General features: G+C 39.1%; 1 protein-coding gene across 8 annotated transcripts in view; it reads left to right on the forward strand.

The window, feature by feature from the left end:
* The window catches only part of ARAP2 (ArfGAP with RhoGAP domain, ankyrin repeat and PH domain 2), a 201764-nt gene that overhangs the window by 171294 nt on the left and 16169 nt on the right, over window positions 1-14301 (forward strand). For 7 of the 8 annotated variants that reach the window (XM_082390417.1, XM_082390419.1, XM_082390418.1 and 4 more), the window contains 3 exons: window positions 480-562; window positions 1669-1704; window positions 12324-12387. In XM_082390417.1, the coding sequence (XP_082246543.1) occupies window positions 480-562; window positions 1669-1704; window positions 12324-12387 (183 nt within the window). The remainder of the gene's footprint in view (window positions 1-479; window positions 563-1668; window positions 1705-12323; window positions 12388-14301) is intronic. The other variant, XM_082390420.1, reaches the window with a different exon arrangement.

A 14301-nucleotide genomic window follows, 5' to 3' on the forward strand; every position in this document is an offset into this window, starting at 1 on the left:
GAATACAAACATTCAGTCCATAACAATATTTATGACCTTTACTTATTCATACTGTATGAAATGTCATGCATTTTTGTAGAGAAATATGAATATATTTGAATATAGGGTGCTGCCCCAGACAACACTGGTGGTATCATGGAATTACAAAATATATTGCACATGTATTTTTTAAATATGAAAAATTGAAAAATTATCAGTTCTCATATACATCTGGTCCCAAGTGTTTTGAATAAGGAATTATTGTATGTGTGTGTTTGTATATACATATACACACATATGTAATCATACATATGTATCCAGATTTATTTAAATTTATAACATGGTAATCAAAACAATCTTCATTTACTAAAAATTTGGTATAACATTCATGAAACATTGGAGAAAGTAAACATTCTAAACTTGATTCTTAATACTTAAGGAAAATAGAAGGATACTGATAAAATCTGTTTAATTACAAATTATCTTGTTTTCCTTTACAGAGTAGTAAACCTGACAAAATGTTTCCTCTCAGTTCAATGAAGTTTTATCTTGGAGTAAAAAAGAAGATGAAGCCTCCAACAAGGTAAAGCTTGGAAGGGAAGAGTTGTTGAAAAAGTTACAGGAAAGTATGTCTGTTCAAGGACTTAGGGATCAGTGGCATTAGTCTAACTTGTTATAAGTTAAGCTTTAGAAAGATTCCGTAAGTTGCCACAGACATGTGTCAGGGGACCTATGGCAGATCAAGGGAACCTGTGTGGGTGGATAAGGAGGGATGATGATGTTCCCGCTCAAATCAAGCTCCTGGGTGATTGCATCTCCTCTGTGTAGAACAAGAAATCCCCAGAAGGCCCTGTCTACTGGGAAGCACATGGGTTTCTCCACGTCCCATTCCTTGCTCAGTCACAGCCTAGCAATTTAAGGAATGTTCCAAACAGGTCTACCCAAAGGAAGACAAATGCTGCCCTCCAGCCTCCGTGGCTTTTAGAACATCTTGGTCCCGGCTCTATAATTTGCCCCGTTCGTTTTGCTGAGTTTGGTAATAAACCCACAGCACACAGATGGTTGAGAGGAAGTGGACCCTTCTTAAATATTATGTTTCTCATTAACACTTGAATCAACCCAACATTTGAGTTATACCACACTTTCTCATTACGGATTACTTTGATTAGCTAATTAATGTTTGCACTAATACTTTTAATATCATGAAATGTCATTTTAATGAACTGCATATGATTCAGATTCTATCACTGAAAATGTCCTCACTTTTGCCTCTGTGCTTAACTTCTAAGCCCAGCACATATATCTGTGTTGTGACTGGCACATTCTTTAAAATTTCTCACAGTGTCAATAAGTAAATATATGTACTATCTTATTTTGGCCATTTTCCTAGACATCTGTCCTTACTCAGCCCCGAATATCCTGTGAGAGATTTCCCCCACTGCCGCATAACATCACGAGACCCTTTCCCCCTGTGTCCTTCAGTGTATTTAAATTTGTAGCCAAATCTCTCAACATCTATCATTTACCTCTACATAAATCATACCCAGTGAATCATCACTTGTGGGTATCAATTCTGTTATGCATTCCCACCATTAAATATTACCTCCTTAACATCTAATCCTGTGTATTATCTTGTAAAATGAATCATTTTTAATATGTATGCATGTGTTTTTTTCCCATGCGATGCAGTTGGGGATTGACGGCATATTCTGAAAAACATCTCTGGTAAGTTAACAGCCAGCAGGTTTTGGATTTGATATATTGATGATACACGATTAGTAAACGAATAACGATATTATTTGGCAGATAGATCTAGAGACAGGAAATGTTTCTTCTAAGTGAAGTTAAAATCTTTTCTAAATACTTTGAGCCTAAGAAGAGGAAAGTAGATTTGCTTCAGGGTTTAGGTCTATTTCAGTCTCATGTATCCTATTTGCCAATGCCTCTAAAGAGAAGCTACACATGATTTCTTCCTACTTATTATGTAAATGCGGAATCTCTGGTTTTATGGGATAAGCAGGCAAAACGCAGTTTTAAATAAAGGATAATAAGTCACCAAAACGCAGAGTTAAAAAAAAAAATCTTAGTTTCAAACCTGTTCTTTCCATAGAGGTACTTTTTCCCATTGATGTCACCAGGATCTAGCCACTCTCCATAGAGATTGGACTAGATGTCGCCTTCTCCCTTACCAACCTATGTCTAATCAATCCCTAAGCCATACCACACCTGCCTCTTAATTATCTCTCTGACCCGCCCTCTATCCTTAAAGCCTTAATTCATCTGCCTGGATTATTCCAGGAGTCCTAAGTGCTCTTCATGCCTCTGACTTTGCTTTTGGTTTCTGGTACATTCTCCACCCAGCACCAACGAGATTTTCTAAAATGTATCATGTTTCTCTTCTGCTTTAAAACTCTTCTGTGAATCCTAAACCTACAGGATAAAGTACAGGATTGCTGGCACAGCACACAAGGCCCTTTAACATGAAGCTCCATCAACTGCATCTCCCACGACTTTCCCTCGTTTACTTAATGATAAAATAATAATCTGTCTTAATTCATCATACATGCCTTGCTGCTTCATGTCATATATTTAATATATGGGGTCCCTTTATTGAACCTTCTTCCATAGTATGTGCTCCCCCTTCCCTCATCACTTTTATCTTCTTCCTGCTGATCTGGCAAACTCAGCTATCATTTATTATTCAAACCATAGCTAAAATGCTCCAAAAGTCTTATCAGATAACTCTCCCCTCTAATCATAGTTTATTTCTTCTTTGCATCTACAGTATTTCGTGCACATGGATGCAAAATTTAAATGATTTGTAGAGGGAACAGTTTTCTTGGACATGGTAATGGGAAGGGACACTGTCTTCATGAGAATCTAATGAAAGAAGTAAGGATTATTTTTAGAAGTTTCATTCTAACATTCTTCAAAATTATAATACAGGAATATAAAAAAATATAATTACATTGAAATGTCCATTATGCCATTCTAACATCAGTTACAAAATTTTCCTCTTATATGAAACAACCTCACCTCATCCCCAAGTGTGTTGTTTCTGTTTTTTCTTTAAACATCATTATTGGAGTATAATTGCTTTACAATGGTATGTTAGTTTCTGTTTTATAACAAAGTGAATCAGTTATACATACACATATGTCCCCATATCTCTTCCTTCTTGCATCTCCCTCCCTCTCCCCCTCCCTCTCCCACCCCTCTAGGTGGTCAAAAAGCACGGGGCTGACCTCCCTGGGCTATGCAGCTGCTTCCCACTAGCTATCTATTTTACGTTTGATAGTGTATATATGTCCATGCCACTCTCTCACTTTGTGCCAGCTTACCCTTCCCCCTCCCCGTATCCTCAAGTCCATTCTCTAGTAGGTCTGTGTCTTTATTCCCGTCTTGCCCTTAGGTTCTTCATGACCATTTCTTTTTTCTTTTTTTTAGATTCGATATATATGTGTTAGCATATGGTATTTGTTTTTCTCTTTCTGACTTACTTCACTCTGTATGACAGAATCTATGTTCATCCACCTCACTACAGATAACTCAATTTCGCTTCTTTTTATGGCTGAGTAATATTCCATTGTATATATGTGCCACATCTTCTTTATCCATTCATCTGTTGATGGACACTTAGGTTGCTTTCATGTCCTGGCTATTGTAAATAGAGCTGCAATGAACATTTTGGTACATGACTCTTTTTGAATTATGGTTTTCTCAGAGTATATGCCCAGTAGTGGGATTGCTGCATTGTATGGTAGTTCTATTTTTAGTTTTTTAAGGAACCTCCATAGTGGCTGTATGAATTTATATTCCCACCAACAGTGCAAGAGGGTTCCCTTTTCTCCACACCCTCTCCAGCACTTATTGTTTGTAGATTTTTTGATTATGGCCATTCTGACCCATGTGAGATGATATCTTATTGTAGTTTTGATTTGCATTTCTCTAATGATTAATGATGTTGAGCATTCTTTCATGTGTTTGTCGGCAATCTGTATATATTCTTTGGATAAATGCCTATTTAGGTCTTCTGCCCATTTCTCGATTGGGTTGTTTCTTTTTTTGATATTGAGCTGCATGAGCTGCTTGTAAATTTTGGAGATTAATCCTTTGTCAGTTGCTTCATTTGCAAACATTTGCTCCCATCCTGAGGGTTGTCTTCTTGTCTTGTTTATGGTTTCCTTTGCTGTTTAAAAGGTGTTAAGTTTCATTAGGTCCCATTTGTTTATGTATGTTTTTATTTCCATTTCTCTAGGAGGTGGGTCAAAAAGGATCTTGCTGTGATATATGTCATAGAGTGTTCTGCCTATGTTTTCCTCTGAGAGTTTGATAGTGTCCGGCCTTACATTAAGGTTTTTAATCCATTTTGAGTTTATTTTTGTGTATGGTGTTAGGGAGTGTTCTAATTTCATTCTTTTACATGTAGCTGTCCAGTTTTCCCAGCACCACTTATTGAAGAGACTGTCTTTTCTCCATTGTATATCCTTGCCTCCTTTGTCATAGATTAGTTGATCATAGGTGCGTGGGTTTACCTCCGGGCTTTCTATCTTGTTCCATTGATCTATGTTTCTGTTTTTGTGCCAGTACCATATTGTCTTGATTACTGTAGCTTTGTAGTATAGTCTGAAGTCAGGGAGTCTGATTCCTCCAGCTCCATTCTTTTCCTCAAGACTGCTTTGGCTATTCGGGGTCTTTGGTGTCTCCATACAAATTTTAAGATTTTTTGTTCTAGTTCCGTAAAAAATGCCATTGGTAATTTGATACGTATTGCATTGAATCTGTAGATTGCTTTGGGCAGTATAGTCATTTTCACAATATTGATTCTTCCAATACAATAACATGGTATATCGCTCCATCTGTTGGTATCATCTTTAATTTCTTTCATCAGTGTCTTATAGTTTTGTGCATACAGGTCTTTTGTCTCCCTAGGTAGGTTTATTCCTAGGTATTTTATTCTGTTTGTTGCAGTGGTAAATGGGAGTGTTTCCTTACTTTCTCTTTCAGATTTTTCATCATTAGTGTATACGAATGCAAAAGGTTTCTGTGCATTAATTTTGTATCATGCTACTTTACCAAATTCATTGATTGGCCCTAGTAGTTTTCTGGTGGCATCTTTAGGATTCTCTATGTATAGTATCATGTCATCTGCAAACAGTGACAGTTTTACTTCTTCTTTTCAAATTTGTATTCCTTTTATTTCTTTTTCTTCTCTGATTGCCGAGGCTAGGACTTCCAAAACTATGTTGAATAATAGTGGTGAGAGTGGACATCCTTGTCTTGTTCCTGATCTTAGAGGAAATGCTTTCGTTTTTTCACCATTGAGAATGATGTTTGCTGTGGGTTTGTCATATATGGCCTTTATTATGTTGAGGTAGGTTCCCTCTATGCCCACTTTCTGGACAGTTTTTATCATAAATGGGTGCTGAATTTTGTCAAAAGCTTTTTCTGCATCTATTGAGATGATCGTATGGTTTTTATTCTTCATTTGTTAATATGGTGTATCACATTGATTGATTTGCGTATATTGAAGAATCCTTGCATCCCTGGGATAAATCCCACTTGATCATGGTGTATGATCCTTTTAATGTGTTGTTGGATTCTGTTTGCTAGTATTTTTTTGAGGATTTTTGCATCTATAGTCATCAGTGACATTGGTCTGTAATTTTCTTTTTTTGTAGTATCTTTGTCTGGTTTTGGTATCAGGGTGATGGTGGCCTCATAGAATGAGTTTGGGAGTGTTCCTTCCTCTGCAATTTTTTGGAAGAGTTTGAGAAGGATGGGTGTTAGCTCTTCTCTAAATGTTTGATAGAATTCACCTGTGAAGCCATCTGGTCCTGGACTTTTGTTTGTTGGAAGATTTTTAATCACAGGTTCAATTTCATTACTTGAGATTGGTCTGTTCATATTTTCTATTTCTTCCTGGTTCAGTCTTGGAAGGTTATACCTTTCTAAGAATTTGTCCATTTCTTCCAGGTTGTCCATTTTATTGGCATAGAGTTGCATGTAGTAGTCTCTTTGGATGCTTTGTATTTCTGCAGTGTCTGTTGTAACTTCTCCTTTTTCATTTCTAATTTTATTGATTTGAGTCCTGTCCCTCTTTTTCTTGATGAGTCTGGCTAATGGTTTATCAATTTTGTTTATCTTCTCAAAGAACCAGCTTTTAGTTTTATTAATCCTTGCTATTCTTTTCTTTGTTTCTATTTCAGTTATTTCTGCTCTGTTCTTTATGATTTCTTTCCTTCTGCTAACTTTGGGTTTGGTTTATTCTTCTTTCTCCAGTTCCTTTAGGTGTAAGATTAGATTATTTATTTGAGATTTTTCTTGAGATAGGCTTGTATAGCTATAAACTTCCCTCTTAGAACTGCTTTTGCTGCATCCCATAGGTTTTGGATTGTCGTGTTTTCATTGTCATTTGTCTCTAGCTATTTTTCGATTTCCTTTTTGATTTCTTCAGCGATCTCTTGGTTATTTAGTAATGTAGTGTTTAGCCTCCATGTTTTTGTGTTTTTTACGTTTTTTTCCTTGTAATTCATTTCTAATCTCATAGCGTTGTGGTCAGAAAAGATGCTTGATATGATTTCAATTTTCCTAAATTTACTGAGGTTTGATTTGTGACCCAAGGTGTGACCTATCCTGGAGAATGTTCCTTGCACACTTGAGAGAAAGTGTAATCTGCTGCTTTGGGGTGGAATGTCCTATAAATATCAATTAAAGCTATCTGGTCTCTCGTGTCATTTAAAGCTTCTCTTTCCTTATTTATTTTCATTTTGGATGGTCTGTCCATTGGTGTAAGTGAGGTGTTAAAGTCCCCCAATATTATTCTGTTATTGTCGATTTTCTCTTTTACAGCTGTTAGCAGTTGCCTTATGTATTGAGGTGCTCCTATGTTGGGTGCATATATATTTATAATTGTTATATCTTCTTCTTGGATTGATTCCTTGATCATTATGTATTGTCCTTCCTTGTCTCTTGTAACATTCTTTATTTTGAAGTCTATTTTATCCAATATGAGTATCGCTAATCCAGCTTTCTTTTTATTTCCATTTGCATGGAATATCTTTTTCCATCCCCTCACTTTCAGTCTGTATGTGTCCCTAGGTCTGAAGTGGGTCTCTTGTAGACAGCATATATAGATGGGTCTTGGTTTTGTATCCATTCAGAAAGCCTGTGTCTTTTGGTTGGAGCATTTAATCCATTTACTTTTAAGGTAATTATCGATATGTATGTTCCCATGACCGTTTTCTTAATTGTTCAGGGTGTGATTTTGTAGGTCCTCTTCTTCTCTTGTGTTTCCCACTTACAGAAGTTCCTTTGCCATTTGTTGTAGAGCTGGTTTGGTGGTCCTGAATTCTCTCAGCTTTTGCTTGTCTGTAAAACTTTTGATTTCTCCATCAAATCTGAGTGAGATCCTTGCCGGGTAGAGTAATCTTGGTTGTAGGTTCTTCCCTTTCATCACTTTAAGTATATCATGCCACTCCCTTCTGGCTTGTAGAGTTTCTGCTGAGAAATCAGCTGTTAACCTTGTGAGAGTTCCCTTGTATGTTATTTTTCGTTTTTCCCTTGCTGCTTTCAATAATTTTTCTTTGTCTTTAATTTTTGCCAATTTGATTACTATGTGTCTTGGCGTGTTTCTCCTTGGGTTTATCCTGTATGGGACTCGTTGTGCTTCCTGGACTTGGGTGGCTATTCCCTTTCCCATGTTAGGGAAGGTTTCGACTGTAACCTCTTCAAATATTTTCTCATGTTCTTTCTCTCTCTCTTCTCCTTTTGGGACTCCTATAATGTGAATGTTGTTGTGTTTAATGTTGTCCCAGAGGTCTCTTAGGCTGTCTTCATTTCTTTTCATTCTTTTTTCTTTATTCTATTCTGCAGCAGTGAATTCCACCATTCTGTCTTCCAGGTCACTTATCCATTCTTCTGCCTCAGTTATTCTGCTATTGATTCCTTCTAGTGTAGTTTTCATTTCAGTTATTGTATTGTTCATCTCTATTTGTTTGTTCTTTAATTCTTCTAGGTCTTTGTTAAACATTTCTTGCATCTTCTTGATCTTTGCCTCCATTTTTTTTCCGAGGTCTTGGATCATCTTCACTCTCATTATTCTGAATTCTTCTTCTGGAAGGTTGCCTATCTCCATTTCATTTAGTTGTTTTTCTGGGGTTTTATCTTGTTCCTTCATCTTGTACATAGCCCTCTGCCTTTTCATCTTGTTTGTCTTTCTGTGAATGTGGTTTTTGTTCCACAGGCTGCAGGATTGTAGTTCTTCTTGCTTCTGCTGTCTGCCCTCTGGTGGATGAGGCTATCTAAGAGGCTTGTGCAGGTTTCCTGATGGGCGGGACTTGTGGTGGGTAGAGCTGGGTGTTGCTCTGGTGGGCCGAGCTCAGTAACACTTTAATCCGCTTGACTGCTGACGGCAGGGCTGGGTTCCCTCCCTGTTGGTTGTTTGGCCTGAGGCAACCCAACACTGGAGCCTACCTGGGCTCTATGGTGGGGCTAATGGCAGACTCTGGGAGGGCTCACGCCAAGGAGTGCTTCCCAGAACTTATGCTGCCAGTGTCCTTGTCCCCACGGTGAGCCACAGCCACCACCCGCCTCTGTGAGAGACCCTCCAACACTAGCTGGTAGGTCTGGTTCAGTCTCCCCTGGAGTAACTGCTCCTTCCCCTGGGTCCCAATGCGCACACTGCTTTGTGTGTGCCCTCCAAGAGTGCAGTCTCTGTTTCCCCCAGTCCTGTCTAAGTCCTGCAATCAAATCCCACTAGCCTTCAAAGTCTGATTCTCTAGCAATTCCTCCTCCCGTTGCCAGAACCCCAGGTTGGGAAGCCTGACGTGGGGCTCAGAACCTTAATTCCAGTGGGTGGACTTCTGTGGTATAAGTGTTCTCCAGTCTCTGAGTCACCAACGCAGCAGTTATGGGACTTGATTTCTCTGTGATAGCACCCCTCGTACCGTCTCATTGTGGCTTCTCCTTTGTCTTTGGATGTGGGGTATCTTTTTTGGTGAGTTCTGGTGTCTTCCTCTCTATGATTGTCCAGCAGCTAGTTATGATTCTGGTGTTCTCACAAGAGGGAGTGAGAGCACTTCCTTCTACTCCGCCATCTTGGTTCAGGCTCCCTCCCTTTTTTTCTTGATGAGTCTGGTTAATGGTTTATCAATTTTGTTTATCGTCTCAGAGAACCAGCTTTTAGTTTTACTGATCTTTGCTATCGTTTCCTTCATTTCTTTTTCATTTATTTCTGATCTGATCTTTATGATTTCTTTCCTTCTGCTAACTTTGGGGTTTTTTTGTTCTTCTTTCTCTAATTGCTTTACGTGTAAGGTTAGATTGTTTATCTGAGATGTTTCTTGTTTCTTAAGGTAGGATTGTATTGCTATAAACTTCCCTCTTAGAACTGCTTTTTCTGCATCCCATAGTTTTTGGGCCATCGTGTTTTTATTGTCATTTGTTTCTAGGTATTTTTTTATTTCCTCTTTGATTTCTTCAGTGATCTCTTGGTTATTAAGTAGTGTGTTGTTTAGCCTTCATGTATTTATATTTTTTACAGATTTTTTCCTGTAATTGATACCTAGTCTCATAGTGTTGTGGTCGGAAAAGATACTTGATATGATTTCAGTTTACTTAAATTTACCAAGGGTTGATTTGTGACCCAAGATATGATCTATCCTGGAGAATGTTCCATGAGCACTTGAGAAGAATGTGTATTCTGTTGTTTTTGGATGGGTTGTCCTATAAATATCAATTAAGTCCATCTTGTTTAATGTATCATTTAAAGCTTGTGTTCCCTTATTTTTTTTCATTTTGGATGAACTGTCCATTGGTAAAAGTGGGGTGTTAATGTTCCCTACGATGATTGTGTTAATATTGATTTCCCCTTTTACATCTGTTAGCAGTTGCCTAATGTATTGAGGTGCTGCTATGTTGGGTGCATAAATATTTACAATTGTTATATCTTCTTCTTGGATTCATCCCTTGATCATTATGTAGTGTTCTTCTTTGTCTCTTATAATAGTCTTTGTTTTCAAGGCTATTTTGTCTGATATGAGAATTGCTACTCCAGCTTTCTTTTGATTTCCATTTGCATGGAATATCTTTTCCATCCCCTCACTTTCAGTATGTATGTGTCCCTAAGTCTGAAGTGGGTCTCTTGTAGACAGCGTATATATCGGTCTTGTTCTTGTATCCATTCAGCCAGTCTGTGTCTTTTGGTTGGAGCATTTAATCCATTTACATTTAAGGTAATTATCGATATGTATGTTCCTATTACCATTTTCTTAATTGTTTTGGGTTTGTTATTGTAAGTCTTTTCCTTCTCTTGTGTTTCCTGCCTAGAGAAGTTCCTTTAGCATTTGTTGTAAAGCTGCTTTGGTGGTGCTGAATTCTCTTAGCTTTTGCTTGTCTGTAAATATTTTAATTTCTCCATCAAATCTGAATGAGATCCTTGCTGGGTAGAGTAATCTTGCATACACACTCACAAAAAGAGAAACAGGGAAAAATACATATATATCATTGCTCCCAGAGTCCACGTCCTCAGTTTGGGATGATTCTTTGTCTATTCAGGTATTCCACAGATGCAGGGTACATCAAGTTGACTGTGGAGATTTAATCTGCTGCTCCTGAGGCTGCTGGGAGAGATTTCCCTTTCTCTTTATTCGCACATCTCCTGGGGTTCAGCTTTGGATTTGGCCTCGCCTCTGCGTGTAGGTCACTGAGGGCGTCTGTTGTTTGCTCAGATAGGACGGGGTTAAAGGAGCAGCTGATTCGGGGGTTCTGGCTCACTCAGGCCTGGGGGAGTGAGGGGTACGGATTTCGGGGCAAGCCTGTGGCAGCAGAGGTTGGTGTGACGTTGCACCAGCCTGAGGCGCACTGTGTGTTCTCCTGGGGAAGTTGTCCCTATATCACCGGACCCTGGCAGTGGCGGGCTGCACAGGCACCCGGAGGGGAGGTGTGGATAGTGACCTGTGCTTGCACACAGGCTCCTTGGTGGCTGCAGCAGCAGCCTTAGCATCTCATGCTCATCTCTGGGGTCCACGCTGATAGCCACAGCTTGCGCCCGTCTCTGGAGCTCCTTTAAGCCACGCTCTTAATCCCCTCTCCTCACGCACCAGGTAACAAAGAGACAAGAAGAAGTCTCTTGCCTCTTAGACAGCTCCAGACTTTATCCCGGACTCCCTCGCAGCTGGCTGTGGTGCACTAGCCCCCTTCAGGCTGTGTTCACGCAGCCAACCTGTCCTCTCCATGGGATCTGATGGAAGCCCAAGCCTCAGCTCCCAGCCCCCGCCCGCCCCGGCGGGTGAGCAGACAAGCCTCTCGGGCTGGTGAGTGCTGGTCGGCACCTATCCTCTGTGCAGGAATCTCTCCGCTTTGCCCTCCGCACCCCTGTTGCTGCGCTCTCCTCCGTGGCTCCGAAGCTTCCCCCCTCCGTCCCCCACAGTCTCCGCCCACAAAGGGGCTTCCTAGTGTGTGGAAACCTTTCCTCCTTCACAGCTCCCTCCCTCTGGTGCAGGTTCTGTCCCTATTCTTTTGTCTCTGTTTTTTCCTTTGCCCTACCCAGGTACGTGGGGAGTTTCCTGCCTTTTGGGAAGTCTGTGGTCTTCTGCCAGAGTTCAGTAGGTGTTCTGTAGGAGTTGTTCCACATGTAGTTGTATTTCTGATGTATTTGTGGGGAGGAAGGTGGTCTCCACGTCTTACTCTTCCACCATCTTGAAGCTCCCTCTGTTTCTATGTTTGTGTTCAACAGTACTTTCTCTTTTTCTCACTATCTTATAATTTATTTGTTTATATTCCTGGCTCCCCTAATAGACGATGTGAACCTAGAGGGCAACATCTCTGTTTTGTGTAGGTTTTCAATAAAAGGTTACTGAATCAGTGTTATTGCACATGCAGTGGTTTTTCATTTAGTTCATTTTTTATAAGCCTTGCGGGTATTAATGTTTATAATCATAATGAAGGTGGCTGATTAAGCCTTTTTCAAGAATCTGCTCTTATGTGCACATACTTTTTCTTCTTAGGCTCAGAGTTTCTGGGGAAAAAGCTGTTTTACAGTCACGTACCTGAGAAAGCAAATGACATTGACCTTTCTAAAAATACCACCGATCATTTTTCAGCAGTTACCAAAGCCTTTGGCTATATTTTGGTTAAACTAGCATATTTATACTATTATTTTGATACTGTACACTTAACAGAAGCCTGAAGCAACTTGTATTGAAATACTCCCATTTTGATTACATTAATGTCATTAAGAGGAGAAACCCCAAGAGGTTTCTGATCACTTACTTGCCAAATAAATGCACTGGAGAATTCCATTGTCTTCTTGAATATTATATTTTATAAACCTTTTTTTGCAGGCACCTGTGTTGTGATAGTTCACAAACTCAGATGGAGTGGATGGCCAATATCTTTATCGCCCAGGTATCATATCTGTTTCAACTATCCAGTAAAGTATAACAACTGTTTATAGCAAATGTTAATGTGGTAGTAGTTTTCAAAGAATTTTTAATGAGTTTTATGTGTATACTTTTATTTTCTCATTCATGTTTTTTTAAATATATGAGAACCCAGATTTACCCATTACTCTTTGAAAGAGAGTCTACTCTTTGTTGCGTCTTTTTTTTTTTTTTTGCCAGCCCAGCAGCTCCTCAGCTTGGGGAGGTGCTTCAAGATGGTGGTATAAGAAATGGACTTGTCTAAGGTGTGGTCCTCCCAGAGTCCCACATTGATCTTTGTTTAGAAAATGTGCTCTTTTCCTTCTTGTTCTCCCCACGGCTTCCTGCTTTTTCCAGAAACAAGGACAGGAACCTACATTTCTTTAAATATATATTGTGTGCTAGATACTTCAAAAGAGTTAACTCATGTATTCCTTGCAACAAATTGCATGGCACTGCTTATAGATGAGGGAACAAAGGTTACCAAAGGCTCCATGATTTGCTTAGGACCATACATTTAGTTAGTGGTTTAACACAGAGGCACCAGAGGCCAACGTCTATACTCAATTCCCCCTTTAGTCTCCTCCCTATTGGAGGACTCACTCTTTCAGTGAAGGGTTAAATAGACCCATTAATAGGACTGGTTTCTTCCCCAACCTTGTCTGGCTGAATTCCCAGCAATGCTTCCCCACAAGAGCATTGAAATTCACTGGTAACAATTAAGTTGCCACTTTTTATTACTAAGGATGTGCTTTCCTGTTTCTCTCACAAGTGAGAAGTTAATTCACCCCCAAATCTTGTCCTTATTTGTTCTGAAAACCATTTTCTCTGTTCATTTAACTTATTAACTTTCCCAGTGGTTAATAAACACTGCTTTTCTCAGCCCGATGCTATTACTACCTGGGAATACATTTCCAGAAAAAGACCAGTGGCTAACTTTTTAGAGACTTTGCTTCTTTTTTGTGACTGTTTAAAAATCCAGATATTCAAGTCCTACTGTAAAAAGAGTAGGCTTGAAGTATTAGTAAAATTGGAACTATAGAGTCTAAAACTGTTACAGTGTCTGGTTATGGCACAACTAAATTGTTTTCATTTTTATAACTGAAGTCAGTAGACTCTGTAGTTGAAAATCAAGGTGTAAATAGCCAGGAAGCAGAGGTTGCTCTTACCACCAAGTTATTTCTCCCTGACTCACCTGTCCCTCGTTGTGTTGGCCCCAGAGACTCAGCCCAATTACATTTCTTAACTTCATTCCATTTCTTAGGATTAAGGTAAACACTAAGGTCCTTTTGGATTTGAGGATTTAATGGTTCACCTCCACAGGGAAAGAGATAGGAAAATAGCAAACGTTAATATATACATTAATACATACACACACACACACACACAAAATCCAACAGTGAGTGCCCCTTACAATACATTCTTTCTGGTGCCCTGAATACTTTTCTAATATCCATCCCCATCCTTACCCCTGCCTCAAAAGTCTTTGGCTTACATGTCACATTCTCAGAGAAACCTTCCCTGACCTTCAGACCAATTAGACCTTCAGGCTGTAGGAACCCTTAGCATTCTGTACTTCAACACTGTCATACTAATTAAAAAGCATTTGTGTCTTTAGGTTTATGTCTGTCTTTCCTACTAAAATGTAAACTCCATGAGAGGAAGGACCTTGTCAGTCTTATTAGAACTAATTGTATATCTGCATCACAGAACCCAATATATCTTACAAAGTACATGCTTGATTAGTATTTCTAAAATAGTATAGAGGATAATCTGATAAAATTGCAAATAGATATTAGTGTGATAAAACAATAAATGAAATAAGCTAGGGAAAGGAAAGCCAGTGTGACTGATATAAGGAGGACATTGAGAAAGATTCTCAGGGAATACCTTTCTGAGT

The sequence above is a fragment of the Balaenoptera borealis genome, assembly GCF_965194805.1.
Source record: "Balaenoptera borealis genome assembly, chromosome: 4".
NCBI classification, from domain to species: Eukaryota; Metazoa; Chordata; class Mammalia; order Artiodactyla; family Balaenopteridae; genus Balaenoptera; species Balaenoptera borealis.